This window comes from Zalophus californianus, chromosome 8, assembly GCF_009762305.2.
Source record: "Zalophus californianus isolate mZalCal1 chromosome 8, mZalCal1.pri.v2, whole genome shotgun sequence".
Lineage (NCBI taxonomy): Eukaryota > Metazoa > Chordata > Mammalia > Carnivora > Otariidae > Zalophus > Zalophus californianus.
In genome coordinates this window covers 23,863,179-23,879,348 of record NC_045602.1, presented here as the reverse complement: position 1 = coordinate 23,879,348, position 16,170 = coordinate 23,863,179, and the positions used below count along the sequence as shown (strand labels likewise).

Genomic DNA, 16,170 nt, shown 5'->3' with positions numbered 1-16,170 from the left:
CTCAGCGGGGAGTCTGCTTCTCCCTCTCCCTCTGCCTCTCCCCCAGCTCATGCACTCTCTCTCTCAAATAAATAAATAAAATCTTAAAAAAAAAAAAAAAAAGAGTAGAATCAAAGACAGAAGGAAGGAGAGGCAAAACTCAGAACAGTCAAGCCACCTTACCTCCTGGGCTCCGGGTCTCAGCTCCTGGGGACCCTGACTGCTCCCAGGTGGGTCTAGGCCCTTCTCCTTGGCTCCGCCAGCCTCAGGGGTGGGGGGGATGCTCTGGATGGGAGGCATTGGCCTGGGCGCCCTCAGCAGCCTCTGAGAAGTGGCCCGGGGGATGGTGCTCCTCAGAGGAACTCCTTTGGGGCCTCCCACAGGATCCAGGGAGACTGTGCAGGGGGTGGGGGTGAGGAATAAGTTAGTCCCTGGAGCATTGGGAATGGGGGGAATTCAGATACTGGCAACAGGGCCATCGGTTCCAGGGGAGGCTGAGACTGTGAGAGCAGAAGGAGATCCACCCCGGCCCACCCCCACCACTAGGCTGAGCAAGCGGACCGTGCCCATTCCTATAAACTTTGGTAAAAAGGGCCAATCAAAGTCACCCATTTAAAATTCGGAGGCAGGAGCACCTGGGTGGCTCAGTTGGTTAAGCGACTGCCTTCGGCTCAGGTCATGATCCTGGAGTCCCGGGATCGAGTCCCACGTCGGGCTCCCTGCTCAGCAGGGAGTCTGCTTCTCCCTCTGTCCCTCTTCCCTCTCGTGCTCTCTATCTCTCATTCTCTCTCTCTCTCTCAAATAAATAAATAAAATCTTTAGAAAAAATAAAAAAAAAATAAAATTCGGAGGCAGCCTGGGCAGGACGGGAAACACACCAGTACTAGACCAGGAGTCAGGACAGCGGACTCCAGTCCTGGCTAGAAGCTGTGGGACCTTGGGCAAGTCTCTGAATCCCCATTAGCTCATCTGTAAACTGAACATAGTTACATCACGGGGTTATCCAAAAATTCAGGGACTTCTGTAAAATGCCAAGAAAGTCCCGGGCACGTGGCAGGTGCCCATAAATTACTTCTGTCCCCCCTTCCTTTTCAGTTAATGATGTGTGGGTACTGCTGTTTCGACACAGGAGACACCCTGACCTCATCTGAAAGCAGACCACTCCCACTTTTAGCTCTTTTCTGAGTAACTTCTGTGCCCAACAGGCATCCTCCCTGCCTCCGCCCCACCCCATCAGGAACAGCAACATGCCTCCTGCCATCCCCACAGTAAAGAGCTCAGGATTATCTTTGCAACTACTGGTGGTGGTGGTGGTGAAAAAAACTTAGCATTTAACTCTCAAAGGCCATTTTGTTCCAGCTACATCAAAGTGGTCGCATCAGAAGAGCTTCTCTGCTCCTCTGCCCAGCCTGGCTCTGCTTTGCCTTGTCGTCAGTCCTGTCGGTGTGCTGAGGGGAGGGAGGCACGAAGGGGTCACAAGCCAGGTGGCGACGGTACCTGCCTTGGGCTCCATTTGGGAGCTGATACAGAGAGGCCAACACAGCCTCCATCCAGGATGCAGAGGGCAGGCCCAGCCCTGCTCAGGGGGCCAGAGATCCCCATCCCGCCACACCTGCTGAGGGACCTGCTAAGTCAAGATCACATCCCATTCGTACCTTGCGTAGAACAACTCCTGTTCTTTTTCTCCTGTACTAGAAGTTTGTACAAAGAGAGGACATGTCTAGAAAAAGACTTCAGACCTCTTGGGGAGGGAGTCACTGGTCTGGCAACTCCAGAAGTTGCACCACTTGGAAATTCTAAGCAAGCTTCTCCAGCACTCCAAGCCCCCACCTGCTGCGTCCATACTGTCCAGCCACAGGGGGACTCCTTACAGGGGCTCCCCTGCATCATCCTGGGCACCGTCAGCCCCGGGGAGACCTCAGCAGGGGGAGCATCTTGCTCAGTGAAGAGGATGTCCCCTTCCTTCCTAAGACTTCGAGGCTCCTTATTCCTTGTGTTACTCAAGCATTCACTGAGCTAAAAAAGGACCCAGTGATGAGTCCAGGAGAAGAGGAGAGAGAAAAGGAAATGAGAATTTATTAAGTGCTACCCACAATGCCGGGTGCTGAGAATTCTGTGTACGATGTTTGCATCAAACTCTCAGGCACACAGAAGTATTAGTATCCCCATTACACTGAGGCGAAACTGAGGGTGAAGGGGTGACTGACTTGCCCAAAGTCCCAGAGCCAGCCAGTGTCAGGGCTAAGATTGGAACCTGGCCTGTTCTTCTGGTTTGCCCACCACGCAGATGAGAGAGAAATATAAAGTGCTCGCTGTTCAATTCTTTGCTCATCTATTCAACAAACATTTCTGGAGAATCTCCCTTGCCAGGCAACTCTGCCTTGCACTGAGGACTCCCTGCCTGCCCTCGTCAAGAATACCACCGAGTGCAAAATTCACATGTGAAACAAATAATCACACAAGTAAGTACACAGATGTGTAAGTACACAGCTCTACAGAGAGAGGTAAGAGAGAAAACTGGAGGGCATTATTAGAGAGGGTCCCTGGGATGGATGCCGACTGGGGAGTGGAGGAGACCTCTCTGAGGAAGGCTTCTGAGCCAAGCAGGAAGGATGAATGGTAGCCCCGTGAGGAAAGGATTCCGGAGGTGGGGGGAGCAGCCTGTCAGAGCCTGAGGCCAGAGAGAGCCCACCTGCTCCAGGACTGGAGGGTCAGTGTATCTGACAGCAGAGAGCAGGGGAGAGAGTGAGCGGAGAGCAGGGGAGAGTGTGGTGCAGGCACAGGGCGAGGGCAGTCAGCCTCACACACAGGGACTGTTCAGGAGCTTACTCTAAGCACATCCAAAAACTACGGGGTGGTTCTAAGCATCGTTGGTGGGAGCGGGAGGGAGAATATGATCAGATTGGCAATTTGGAAGGATCCCCCTGGAGAGAAGACTAGAAGGAGGAGAAGGCGGCAAGGGTGGGAAAGGGCAGGTTAGTTGGGAGGCCGCTGCAGAGCCCAGGCAGGAGGTGCATTCCCAGGCAGGCGGCTCACAGTGCCCTGGGTGGGTGCGTCCTGACCAGCTTGCAGAGAACCCGGCTGCCAGCCGGACACCTACTGATCCTCACAGCCAGGTAGCCTGAGTCCCTGGCCTCAGGGTGGGTGAGAGGCAGGTGGGCAGGGCCCAGTGCTCACCTCGGGAGGATGCCGCCAAGCCCTCTGAAAGCCTCCTTTTCTTGAGCTTGTCCTTGATCTGGGTGGTGTCCCGGGCCACACTGTTGGCCTCAGACTCCAGAGAGGAGAAGGGTGCCAGGGGTTTGGACCCCAGAGACAGGGCCGCAAGGCTCCTGGGGTGGCCATTCCTGGCGGGCCAGCCCTTCAGGGGGGCATCCAACTTGAGGCCTCTGGGGTCCCCGTGTCCACTCAAGAGCTGCAGCGGCTTCTCTAGCAGGACACTCGGAGTTGGCTGGAGGGAGGCTGAGGGAGACAGAGGCGAGAGTGGCTGGGCACACAGCACCCATGGTGGCACCAGGTACCAGTGAACTCTTCGGTGCTGGTTCCTTAGAACAGTCCGGCTCTGCCCCATGAATCCCGATCATTTGTTGTTACCATCGCTCCTTGGGTCAATTCATTCATTCAACAGTATCTGGGAAGCCTAACCTTAACAAGATGTGTCATGAGCTACTCAAGGGAAGAACAAGGGAGTCGATATGCAGCCCAATGACAGCACAGACATGAGGGCGTATATACTTAGGGAAGGCCTTCTGTCCAGGGACCACCATCCAGCAATCTCCAGGATCCCTACCAATCCATTCAGTACACTTGACAATACCAAATGCAGATTGAAAAGAGTTCAGGTGACTCAGAACCAATCATGCTTCCATGCAGACACCAGCTTATCCAACCACTCATTCAATAAACATTCAGAGGGCATCTCCTATGTGCCAAGCAGTCCAGGCAGTGGAGATCCAGAGATGGGTAAGACACAGTCTTTGCCACAAAAGGACTTTCAAGCTATTAGAGAAAGAAGATTTATCCCTAAGTGGGTTCATTACAAGGTAAACTGGGAGATGTGCCATAAGAGAGATATCAACAAAATGCTTTGTGCACATAGAGGAGGAAGAGAAGGATCTGGAAAGCCTTCATAAAGTGGTGATGTTTGAACTGGGCCTTGCAGGAGCCTAGACCACGGAAGGGCCAGGGAAAACAAATACAGAGACCAGCTTTTAGAATCTCTGCCACACACATAGCCTTTTTGGAGGGCCTTGACCTAAGCCACAAGGCCCACAGAAGAGGCCACAGATCCTGGGCAGCACCAGGCCCAGCAAAAGCTGGCCTAGGTGCCGGCCACAGGCCTGTAAGGGGAGTAGCCTGAAAGAGGGCAAGTAGCTAGAACAATCATGTTCTCCCTCGCAAACATGGGAACTGGGGCTCTGCAGAGAAGAGGGTCTGCAGCTGGAAGTTAGAGCAGAGAGTGGCCGAGAACCAGAATGGCTGTCCTGAAAATAACATGAGCAGCTGTCCCACTAGCGGGGCCCCCGTCCCCACCACCACCCTGGCTGCTGACCGCCCACCCGGACCCCCAAGCGAGGGGCAGCAGACCCTGTCTTCCCGGGGCTCACGGCGGCTTTCCCTGGGTTCTGATGAGAGTGAGGGGCGTGCTGAGATCCCCACTTCCTTGTTCCTGGGGCAGCCCTCTGTGCACCTCCATCCCCGGAGGCACAGAACTGAAAGGACCCACCTAAGACCAAAGGGCATTTTCAGCAGGGACCACAGTAAAAGTGGCCAGTGCCAAGAGCTGGAGGACACAGCCAGGCATCTAAATCAACTCACATCCTCTCTCCAGGAGGGGGCCCAAGCTCTGCTCGCTGGTCCCCGGCCCTGATTGGGCAGCTGCCGGTGGAACCCCGATTCTCTGCCCCCAGTCCCCAGAGAGGCCACTGAGGGCACTGGAAGGCCATTTGGTGTGACCAGTCAGCAGGCCAAGTCCCACCAACCTCACCTTCTCCGTAAGTCTGGAGCTCGGAGTCACTTCTCCTGCCCGGGAGCGCGCGGGGCCCAGCACTGGTCCGAGGGACACTCCCACAGTACACGGCCACGGGAGCCAGAACCTTGGCTGGGGACAGAAGCACAGGAAGTCCACTGAGACCAGGACTGGGGAACAGGCTGCCGCAGCACTCTCGCTCTCGGGGTCTCTGCAGCCCATCCCCAAACCAGAGCCTGGCCCACAGAGAGGGGGCCCGCCACCCCGCACCCAGCAGGCCAGGGGACTACACTCCCCACCGAATCCCACCACCCCCTCTTCCCAGTCCTCTCGGCCCGGCTCCCCCACCTCTCACACTCGCACGCCTTCTCCATCCGACTTTGCTCCAGCCCCTGCACCCCCACCCGGCTACCCCACACCTTCTTAGCCTCCTTCACGGGCTCCCCCTCCTCCACACACACCCCCACCCCGCCTCTGTCCTTTGCACCTCTCGTGGGCTACTCCTCACTGCCGTGCCTGTGATTGTCACCCTCATGCGGTAACCCCTTGACCTGTGGCTTTGGCCCTGACCTCGCCCCACGGGGGCAGAGCGGAGCATCCAATTACCTGCCCAACAACCCTCCCCTGGGAGTCCTCCAGCCCCTCATCAGCGTGTCCCACACTGACCCTTCGTCTTCTCCTAAACCTCCCCGGCTCAGCAAATTGATTTGATTGATCCCTAACCGTGGATATTTATCGAACGCTGCCTGTCAGGGACCCTGTTCCCCAGTCCCTGGTGAGACCTGAAGGCTGCTGGGAGAGACCATGAGTAACCAGCAGTGACAGTGTGGGGCCCAGGAGCCCAGCGGGAGGGGGGCTGGGGGGGGCCTGAGCTGAGAGTCAGGACTCCCTGGGAGGGGAGAGGGGGAGCCTCGGCTAAGCACCCACTACGCTGAGAAGCCTTGCCTCTCCTCTGCGCCCCTGCAGCCGCCCAAGCATACCCCATCCCACCCTCCCCTCTCCTTGCCTCTCTTCTGTGCCCCTGCAGCCGCCCAGGCATACCCCACCCCACCCTCCCCTCTCCTGGCCTCTCCTCTGCGCCCCTGCAGCCGCCCAGACATACCCCACCCCACCCTCCCCCCTCCTGGCCTCTCCTTTGTGCCCCTGCAGCCGTCCAGGCATACCCCACCCCACCCTCCCCTCTCCTGGCCTCTCCTCTGTGCCCCTGCAGCCGCCCAGGCATACCCTACCCCGCCCTCCCCCTCCTGGCCTCCCCCCACCCCACCCTTCACATCCTGGCACAGGGACTTTATCCTATTTGTCTTTGCAGGACCCGTGCTCAGGAGGCACTTGAATGTTAGCAAGCTGAATCGCTGGTCCAACACCCCCATGGCTCCCCATCCGAGGCCACCTCAGGACTATCCCTGGGGCCCTAACCCACCACCTGGAGAAGCCTCCACCCAGGGGCGACCCAGCACACCCACTCCCAGGGTGGAAGGCCTCCAGACCAGGAGTCAGGAGTCTGTTCCCCTCCTGTTTCTGTCAGCTGTGTGACCTTGGGGAAATAAGTTAGCCTCTCTGAGTCTCGATCCCCAGATCAGTAAAACAAAGGAGGTGGACAGGATTAGGGGTTCATACGGTCACACCTTCATTCTATTTCTAGATTTCTAGGTTTTTCTTAAGCTTTCAGCACTCCCCACTTCCCTCTAAGAATCTAATGTCCGGCAGGATCTGATGTGGCATTAAATTATGCAGTTGTCCTCACATTAATATATCAAAGCCCCAGGGTGCTCTGCCCCTAGGTAATGACCTGTGTCCTGAACTACTCTGTCATCCCGGGGCCTCGGCTCCAACCCCACCAGGGAAAAGCAGCTCTCCACCATTCAGCACCCCTTCCCTCTGTGGCAGAACCTGTGGATCCCCTCACTCTCCAGAGGAAACGGAGGTTCACACAGCTGGCTCCCAGAGGAAGAGCATCAGGCCTGTAACGCCATCTCCTGACCCTGAGCTAGCCACACTGTTCCCCCCCTTCTCCTGCTCTGTCCGCTGAAGAGATGGAGACGCCGCTGTCCGAGGGCCCAGCCCCATGTCCTCTGACCACAAAACAGGCCAGCTCCTCAGCCAGCCCACCAGCACGGAGAAGGGAGGTAAAGCTCAGCTGACTTTCTAGAATACTCTGAGCCTTTCCCTGGGCCCGGGAGCCCCCAGACAGCAAGCTGAGCATGGAGGGCCAGCATCAGCCAGCAGGGAGCTGGGCCAGGGTGGAAAGGCATGGCCACCTGCCTGGCTCCATCTCCCAGGCCAAGTGCAGCCCTTTACCTGGGGGGACAGCATCATGGGTGCTCATGCCCTGGGTGGAGAAGGTGCCTGGGAGGTTGTCCAGAGGCAGCAGCTACTTCTGGGCTGTGAGCACAGTCCTGGGGTATCCAGAAGGCGGCAGCCTGTAACATCCAGGGTCCTACGGTAGGGAGCGGCAGAGCGATGTCAGTACAAGTAACACTTTTTAAGTGACTTTGCAGGAAGTCCATCAGGAGCCCAGGTATTCTCGGAGTGAGGAAATCTGCTGCTGGATCAAAGGACACCCCTTTTCTGACATCCTGCCTCTCCGAGACGCTCGAAGTTTTGCAGGTGCCAAGGCTGTACCACTGTGAGCAGAGCTGTAGATGAAGAGTGTCACCAAGCCCACTAAAGCTGTTTCACCTGTGGCTTTGACAAGGACACCTTAGGGTCTCCGGGTAAGGTGGAACTGATCAAGGCTGAGTCTGACACCTTCTTTCTCCTTTAGTTTCTATTTTCTTCAGAATCCCATTTTCTCTGCCCGCTGCCCTGGAAGCTCCTGACGAATGTCGAGCTTTGTGACTCTTGCTTATCACTCGGGTATGTGGCAGGGTCTCTCCCCAGAAACCAGCTCTCTAGTTTTCTCTCGGATATGCCAGGCTCTATCTGCATGAAGTTCTTGGTCCACATGCCCACCAAGCCATACACTTCTGACCCTGTCAGAGAGTCATTTCATTGTCCTGTGGCCAACTGCTTGACCACGTCAAGCCTCTTCTTGGTCCCCCTTAAACCTCTGGGGTCAGTCATCGGCTCTTGCTCAGGACCTAACTTCATTCTCTTTCCATGTGACAAGGGTCTCACCACAGACTCTGCAACTTCACACAGATTTATAGTCTTTGCCGAGACAAAGGTGATCCATTTTCACTATGACAGATGGGGAGGTGGATGGCCAGAGCCGATCAGTGACAAAATCAGGGGTAAAGGCCACATCTCCCAGTCTCTACTCTGGAGTAGCTCGCTTGGGATATCATCTGGGGACAGGGCAAGATGCAATGCCAACTTCCTTTTGCTGAGCAGCATATCCCAACTCAGAAACTGAGAAAACCTGCCTTCCGTCTGGAAGCCAGCCTGCCATCATCCCCACCCCGGCCCCAGAAGGCAGAGCAGCTCCTAGCAACACTTCTGGCCCCAACAGAGGTTCCAGCCCAGCCTTTGCCTGGTCTCTCTGCTTACGTCCTCAAGCACTCAGGTTCTCTGTCCGAGGAGAATTTTCCTCACAACTCCCTATGTGCTGACTACTAGGATAAGTATTTGGCCACAAGGGGATGTCGGTGAGACACAGTACTTCTCCCGAGCAAGGTGGTGGAAGACTATTCCACAGGTCTCAACACCCCGCCCCTCGCCCCAGTGAGCTGGCAAAGAGACTCAAGAGATTGGCAAGGCAGCTGCCAGCAAAGCCCAGCAGGAATGTTCCAGGCAGGGACACACCATCCACAGCTGAATTAAAGCAAACAAGCTAGAGTCCAGGCTTTGTAGACAGTGAGAGCTGCAGGACCCACAGACTGCTGCTACCATATCTAACCAGAGCGTTGGCTTTCTATGCGAATTATATGCAGAGAAGTGATACTTAGCTACAGCCCTTGTTCTCAACTGTGGCTGTGGATCAGAATCACCTGGGAACTGATAAAAATGACAGATTCCAAGGCCCCACCTCTGGCCCCTACTGAATTAGAGTCTTCTAGGGAGCAAGCCACGGGGATCTGTTTGGTTTCTTTCTCTTAGCTTGCCAGGGCAGCCCAGCAGGCAGACCCCCTCTTGGGCCTGCTCCTGACTGTGTCAACACGTTTGACCCCTTAGGCAGGCCCTCAGGGTCTGCGTGCAGGACCTCCTAGGCACCTGCCCAAGGGGAGGTGGCCACAGCTGCAAATGGACAAACAACCACGTCTTATGTCCTACGTGAGAACAATGGGCGGCACCTCCCCAGGGAAATCATGGAGGCCCACGACCTGGTAGGAACTTAAAAATCCATGTACAAACTCTAAAAACCAAGATCAGAAATTCCAGCCCCAATGTGGATAGATAGAAGTTTGGGGTTTAGCATCAACCGGACTTAGCACCTGACCCCCAAGACACAATCCACTGAGCCCCCATGTGCCCCTGGCACTGTTCTGCTCTGGGCACTGAGGAGTGACTGTTCCCTATTGGAACAGCCAACCCCTGACCTAAAGGGCTAGTAGCCAGTGGGTTCTGGGGACCAGGATTCTGTCCTCACTCCCTGAGGCTCTGCCCAAGGTAGCTGGCTCCTCCACCCTTGGCCTTGGTTTTCCAGCTTCGGGAGTGGAGTGGCCCAAGGTAACTGACCGCTGTCCACTCCTTCCACTAAAGCTATGACTACAGAGGCTCCATGGCGACTGGCGCCACGGGAATGAACAAGGTGACGGAAGGGACTCAGGTTTCGAGTGGAAAGGAAATAAAGCTAGAACTGGCCCAGTAAAGAACGTCAGCCCCAGGGACAAGATCCCAGTCACCCCTGTGGCTGCAGAGAGGCCCCGGAGGGGATGGGCCCCCGATCCTGAGATGCAGCCCCACCTGCCCCCCCTCCCAGGGGCTGCCACACATGTAGCATCCCTTGTGGGGCCATGACACTACCCACTCCTCCTTTTAGAGGCCTCCGAGGACATGGGTTCCAGGAAGTCAGAGTTTGTGCCTCCTCAGACGTGCCGGGTGGGAACAGCGGTGCCCTGTCAAGATGGGTAGAGAAGGGGAATGGGGCAAAGATGGCAGAGTGAACAAACCTAGGTTTTGAGCCCAAAAATGTCCCCTGCAGAAACATCTTCTCTCTGAAGAGAGGCCTCAGATGGGCACCCTTCCCACCTGCCCCACTCATATTAACCCTAATTCCTCTGAGCTTTGGTTTCCTCATCTGAAAAAAATGTCCTATCCAAGGGTTTGGTTGGGATTAAGTGAAGTGCAAAAAGAATTCAGCACCTTTGCTGGTAGATAGTAAGATCAGGTGCGGACTCTTCCTCTCCCTGCCCCCGCCCACGTGCCGTCTTTAAAGTTATGAGGGGCCAGCCCTCCGTCCCTACAAGACAGACCGGGTGCCATGGGTGCCCCTCACGTGGAGGAGACAGACATGTCCGTAGAGTCAGAGGCTCAAACCGGCCGGGCCGGGCCCTCCTGCAGTTCTTACCTGGGATGCTATCCTGTGAAACGAATGCCCACCGTGACACCAGGCAGAGCGCAGGGGGTCCTGGGTGGAGACGGGCACAGGGGAGACCTGCAGAGCTGTCTGACTAGGCGCCTGGAGACCCACCACAGGAGAGCATCATCCTCGCTGGGCCTGGAAGGAAGCAGAGTCTAGATGGCGAGGGAAACAGGAAAGGCCTTGCAGGCTGACAAAACAGTCTGAGTAGAGGCATGGAGGAAGAAACAGGCTGTGGGGTTGGGGTTTGGCAGAAGGACCCGAGGCTGAGAAGGTGGAGAGCCCGTGTGGGGAGGGAAGGGAATTCTAAAGAGCTTTTGAAGAGAGGAAATGGCATTATCTGACTCCTGACGCTGGTAGCCAGGAGCTACCAAAACCACCAAAACCAGGAGACTGATCCCCACACCCACCAGACCCCCCAGGAGAGGTGCCCAGGGCCCCCCACTCAGGCTCCTGGCTCCAGCAGTGACTGGCATGCAGGCCAGTAGGAAGACAGTTCATAGATGACATGCCCCCCACCAACCATAAGTGCCCCCTTCCAGAGCCTCTTCACCAGCTCTGGAGCTACACCCTCTGACTGCAGATGCCACCTCCCTGCCATAATTGGGATCAGGTGGGGTCAATGCTACGGGAACCTTCTGTGCTCCAGACAGCAGGATGTGCTTCAGCTAGCAGGCCTATGGGACTGTAAAGAAATACAAAGTGCCAAACACAGTACCTGGCACATAGTAAGAGCTCCATGACTGCTTGCAGCACACATGAATGAAGAAATCAAAATTATAGCCCCAAATGTCGAAATTATAGACAGTCTTGTTGAGAAGAAACGAAGGAAGGGAACTAACATTTCTTAGTTCCACGCTGCTTTGCACCAGGCACGGTGCTAGGTGCTGCCACACATCATGCCATTTAGCTTTTGAAATAGAGCAACAAGGCATATGTTATTGTCCTCATTTTATGCCTAAGAAGACTGGGGCTCAGAGAGGTTAAGTAGCTGGATGGAGGTCACCGAGCTGGCCAGTGGAGGCATCGGGGCTGACGTTCTCTGCTGCTCGAAGCAGAAGAACACAGTACTGCCCGGTGGCCAACAGCCCTGCATTAAATTCCATCACCTACCAGCTGCGAGACTTCACACGCAACACGTTACTAAACCTGAGCTTCCGTTTAACTGCAAAAGGGAAATGATAATGCCTTTCTCACAAGGTTACTGAGCATAGTCAATAAAATACAAAAAGCATCTCAAATCATCTGGCCCCTAAGCGAGAACTCAACAAGTGGGGCCTATTAATATTATTCTTTAATAACAATTTCAGTGTGTGTGTTGAGATGTGCGAGAAGAGGGACAATATCCTTTTTGAAAGCTTTTGGGGCAAGAAGCTCCAGAGGCCTGGTTGAGGCTGGATGGCGGAATGAGGTGCCGCCTGGCAGATGACCTTCGTTGCGGAAGTTTTCCGGGGCGAGCAGGAGGCAGCAGACAGGCTGGGGCAGGACCCTTAGAAGAACAGCTCAGGTATCACCTTGCTGGGAAATGCTCCAAGAGAGCCCTTCTTACCAGAACAGAGTCTGTTAAGGAGACGGTTAGCACCTGCATCTTAATGACTTTCCGGGACAGGGTGGATCTCATGCTCAAGAGCCCAAAGCAGAACTTCTCGAACCATTTTTATTCCCATCACAGCTGAGGAAGGTGGCCTTCCATTTGCAATAGTCCAGTGTGTGTGTGTGTGTTGGGGGAGGAAGGAGAGAGCTGCCTCTATGTCTAGGGCTGTGACATTCAAAACAGCCCCCCACCTCCCAGGAATTCTGATGTGAGAATCATTGGTCTAGAAGACATGGGAAGGCCCCTGGTTGAGAAAAAGTTTTACTTAAGCTCTGTTTGGAAAACAATGACAGCAAGTGACCAGCACAGCCGCCTTGTGTGATTGTTCAGGTTGGGCACTGCACAAGGCATCATAATTAAAGAGATATCATTCACACTGCAGACACTACAGATTTGCACATTTATTGCCCTTTTCTGATGCATAGAAGTAAAGTGCCTTGACAAAGAGGTGTCTTTTTCTAACTCACACCAAGGCACTGGATGAGCAGTCGTGGCCCTAGTGAAAATGGTATGTGACATATCCATAAATTTCCAAAATTCAAAATCTTCTGAGCCTGCCCCACTTTTGTGTATCATCTTGATGCAAATATAAATTCGAAATCAGAACATGTGCTAGTAATTCAACAAAGCTTCACATGGTGGGGCCAAGAGGAGACTTCATCTGCTTCCTCTGTCTCTGACTTTTCAGCTGTAAGAGACCCCGAAGGTTAGCTAGTCTCCTGGCTGGTAACTGAGGGGTTAATGTGGGGCCTGGCGAGGCTACAGGACATACCCAGGGCCTTCAAGAGCCAAAGCGTACCGTGATGGCCATACCCCTGGCCACCGGCTGGCAGAGTCCCCAGCTCCCTCCTCCCCCTCTCCCACCTCCCACCCAGGCCTCCCCGAAAATGGGCACCTCAGCAGTGGGCAGGGCAGTGCCTCAGACTGCAGGGCCTGGCCAAAGCCATGACAACGTGTTCCCGGGGACCACGTTTCCTGGTGGGGCTGGGTGCCATTGTGTCAATCCTTCCTGAAATCACACAGCTCCTGGCTAGTCCTTGGAAGTCTTCTGCTGCATCCACCCTGACATTTACACCATCAAGGGCTGAGTTGTCCAAGAGCTTGATCCTGGGCCTGGAGTCTGACACACAGAGAGGCCCGGTCCACTGCCCCAGGAAGGCTTTATGCATAGGTTTCCCTGCTTGGGGACCCCTGCCCAGGAGCTGGAGCTCTGGTCATCAAACTGCACTGTGTGAGCACTTTACAGGTGCGAGAGGACCAGAGGGGCTGAGAAGAAAGAAACACCTCTTCCAATCAGCATCTCAGCAAACTTGTGCTGGCCATGCCTAGCGTCTACATGCCTGTCCTGTCCCAGGAAATGGCTCTTGACAAAGGTCTCCCTGTAAGAAGCTCAGCAGGCTTCAGACCACCAGCTCTGTCCTTTCCCAATGGCCCCAGGCGAAAGCTGACTCTGCCAGACCAAAAGCTAGAGTCTTCCAAGTGCCTCTCCAGGACATACGCCAGGTTTGGCCTGGAAAACAGAAAGGGCTTCTGTGGAGGGCCATTTCTTCTGTCCTTATTTTATTGAAGGGAAAGCCAAGGCCCAGGAAGGGAGGCAAGGAGGGCCAAAATCCAGAGGTTTTGAAGCATAGATCCAGTGGAAATCTCAGACCTCCAGACGGGAGCCCGGGACTGCTGCTCCAAGCTCGATGGCAAGGGAATAACACAGATGAGTGACTGTCCCCTAAGAAAGAGAATGGGGCCTAGGGACAGAGGGGCCTGGAGGGCAGAGAGGAAAATGGAGGTCGGCAAACAGCATGATGAGGGGGCTGAGCAGGGAGACCAGGGGAAAAAGGGGCCTCCCCAAGATGGAGGAAAGCCAGGAGGAAGAAAGGCAAGACAGGCCCTGACCCCCTGCTGATCTGGGAAATGCAAATTAGTCAGACCGCTGTCCCTGTCGCCAGTCTGCAAAGATTGCCAAGTCTTTGGAGGACTCTGGATGACACCAAGTATTGGTGAGACGCCGAGCAGCCAGGCCTCCGACGCAGGGCTGGCGAGGGGAACGAGGGCACGGCCACATGGGAAAGTGGTCTGGCTCATCTACTAAAGTTAAAGACATGCAAGCCCTATGCCCAGCAAGACCGCTCCTAGGCGTCTACCCTCGAGAAAACCTTGCATGCTGTGAACCAAGACAGAAGTACAAGAATGTTCATAGAGCTCTGTTGGCAGTGGCCCAAATCCGGAAATAATCCCAATGCCCAGCAGGAAACTGGAGAAAAAGTTATGGGTATTCATGCCATGGAATATTGCACAGCAAAGAAAATGAACAAAACCACTCAACACCACTCCACTCAGCACCATGGGTGACTCCGCAGTGCAACGTTTACTGAGAGAAGCTAGGCACAGAAGACTCCAAAGGCTGCCATTCTGTTTGTATGAATTTCAAAGACAAAATTCAGCAGCTTAGACATGCACACAAAGATGGTAAGACTTTATGGAAAAGCCAGGGGAAATGAGGAGTGTGGTCAACCCTCGGGGGCAGGGAGGCAGCTGTGATAGGAAGGGTCCGGTGAGGGAGGCACCTGGGGGCTGCCCTAGAGGGCATCTCTTTCCTGCCCTGGGCAGTGGGGGCTACACATTGACTTTAAAATTCTACTTTGAACAGTTGGTAAGTTTTATACATCTTTCTGTCGTCAAGAGGTTGAGTATAAAACAAGTAATAAACTTCTAATCATGCCAGTGAGCCAAGTCAGGTTCCTTTCAGGTGGCACTGGGGGCAATGGGTGACCTTGAAGTAGGTCCCTCCTGAGCTCAATCTGACCCCTCCCCGTCACTTGCTCCCACAACATTCCCCTTCCTTCAAGTCGACTAGGCCAAGGTTGCAGGGGCTGAGCTGGCCAGCCTGGGGTTAGAAAGGACCCGCCTGGCTACACCCCTCCATGGCCCGCCTGGGTGGGGCTGGGCACCACCGTGCTCCAGGACTCTCCACAGCAATGCCCCCACCCAGCACAGGCCCTAGAGTCCCTTTCAGGGCTCTGGAGGAAACATCAGCCCTTCGAGGTCCCCAGCCAATGTGAGCCCTTGTCCTGGAGAGGTGGTTCACAAAACCCTTGTCTCAGGAGCCCCAAATCTGCTCTGGAAGGGAACACGATCATCTCCGCTATAATAATAATGGCACCAACAAAAGTTAACTTTTGTTGAGCACAGGGACCAACACACTCCTCTCTCTCCTTACCATCTCAACCCTTCACGAGCAGCCCCAAGGGAAACGTCACTTAACCCCCACCTCACAGGCAAGGAAACTGAGGCTCAGAATGAAAAGAGCCTAAGTCGGCACCGCCAGTAAGAGGTGGAGCCCGAACTGAAACCCGGACGCAGGAGTGCAGGGAGTGGGAGCACCCAGGCCTCGCAGCAGGCAGAGCGGCCTGAATCCTGCTTCTTCCAGCCTGTCCAAGGCCTGCGCCCCAGCACCCCTGACACAGAGCCTTCCTCATCCCTCAGCACCCCCAGGGAGTGCAGCTTAGCCCCAAACAGGGAGCTCTGCTGGAGGCAATGGCCAGGAGGAGAGCGCAGCCCCCCTCCTCAGCTCGCAGGCTCAGAGAGCAGCAGGCTCCGGAGAGAGGAAGGGACCGCCCCACAGTCCCAAGGCCTCCATCCCTCGGAGCCCTTTGTACTTGCTCCAGCTCAGCTCCTCCACATCCCTCCGAGGACTCCAGGCAGGCTGGCCCTCCTCCCGTTCCCTTCCCCCCTGCACATCCCCCTTACCTCTCTGTCCAGAGGCCAACCCCTGTCACTGGAGGAATCCAGGCTCTGGCATCTCTCCGCGGACCATGTGGCCCATGGGCCTGGATGGGCAAGGACGAGGTGGCCCCGGGCCTGACCGGCCCCAGGCTGTTAAACAGGCTCCCGGCCCTGCTGTGCGTGTGCTGCTGGCCTCTGCCAGGCTCTCCTTGCATAAACAAGGCTGCATAGCAACGACTGCTCGGAAAGAGCCCATAGCTCCTGCAGGAGGGACAGAGGGAGCCAGGAGACATTTCCCCTTGGCCTCACTTCCTCTGGGGCCCTGCCAGGCGGGGCCCTCCCAGGCGCGGGGCCCTCCCAAGTGGCCAACCGGTCCCGTGGGGCTGCCGGTGAGAGCCAGCTGGCCCCCACTGTGCAGTGCCCACAGCAAGGGAGTGTGTGGCGGGCTTG

General features: G+C 55.5%; 1 protein-coding gene across 2 annotated transcripts in view; it reads right to left on the bottom strand.

Annotated features, from left to right (window-relative positions):
- The window catches only part of TOGARAM2 (TOG array regulator of axonemal microtubules 2), a 50,829-nt gene extending 34,949 nt beyond the window's left edge, over positions 1-15,880 (bottom strand). For both annotated transcript variants that reach the window (XR_003524672.2, XM_027622283.2), the window contains exons 1-6: positions 15,745-15,880; positions 10,395-10,544; positions 7,244-7,382; positions 4,964-5,077; positions 3,157-3,438; positions 163-374 (exon numbers count right to left, since the gene is read on the bottom strand). Coding sequence is in view for 1 of the 2 variants with exons in the window: in XM_027622283.2 (XP_027478084.2) it covers positions 163-374; positions 3,157-3,438; positions 4,964-5,077; positions 7,244-7,271 (636 nt within the window). In the remaining variant the exon portion in view is untranslated. The remainder of the gene's footprint in view (positions 1-162; positions 375-3,156; positions 3,439-4,963; positions 5,078-7,243; positions 7,383-10,394; positions 10,545-15,744) is intronic.
- Positions 15,881-16,170: the final 290 nt, after the last annotated feature.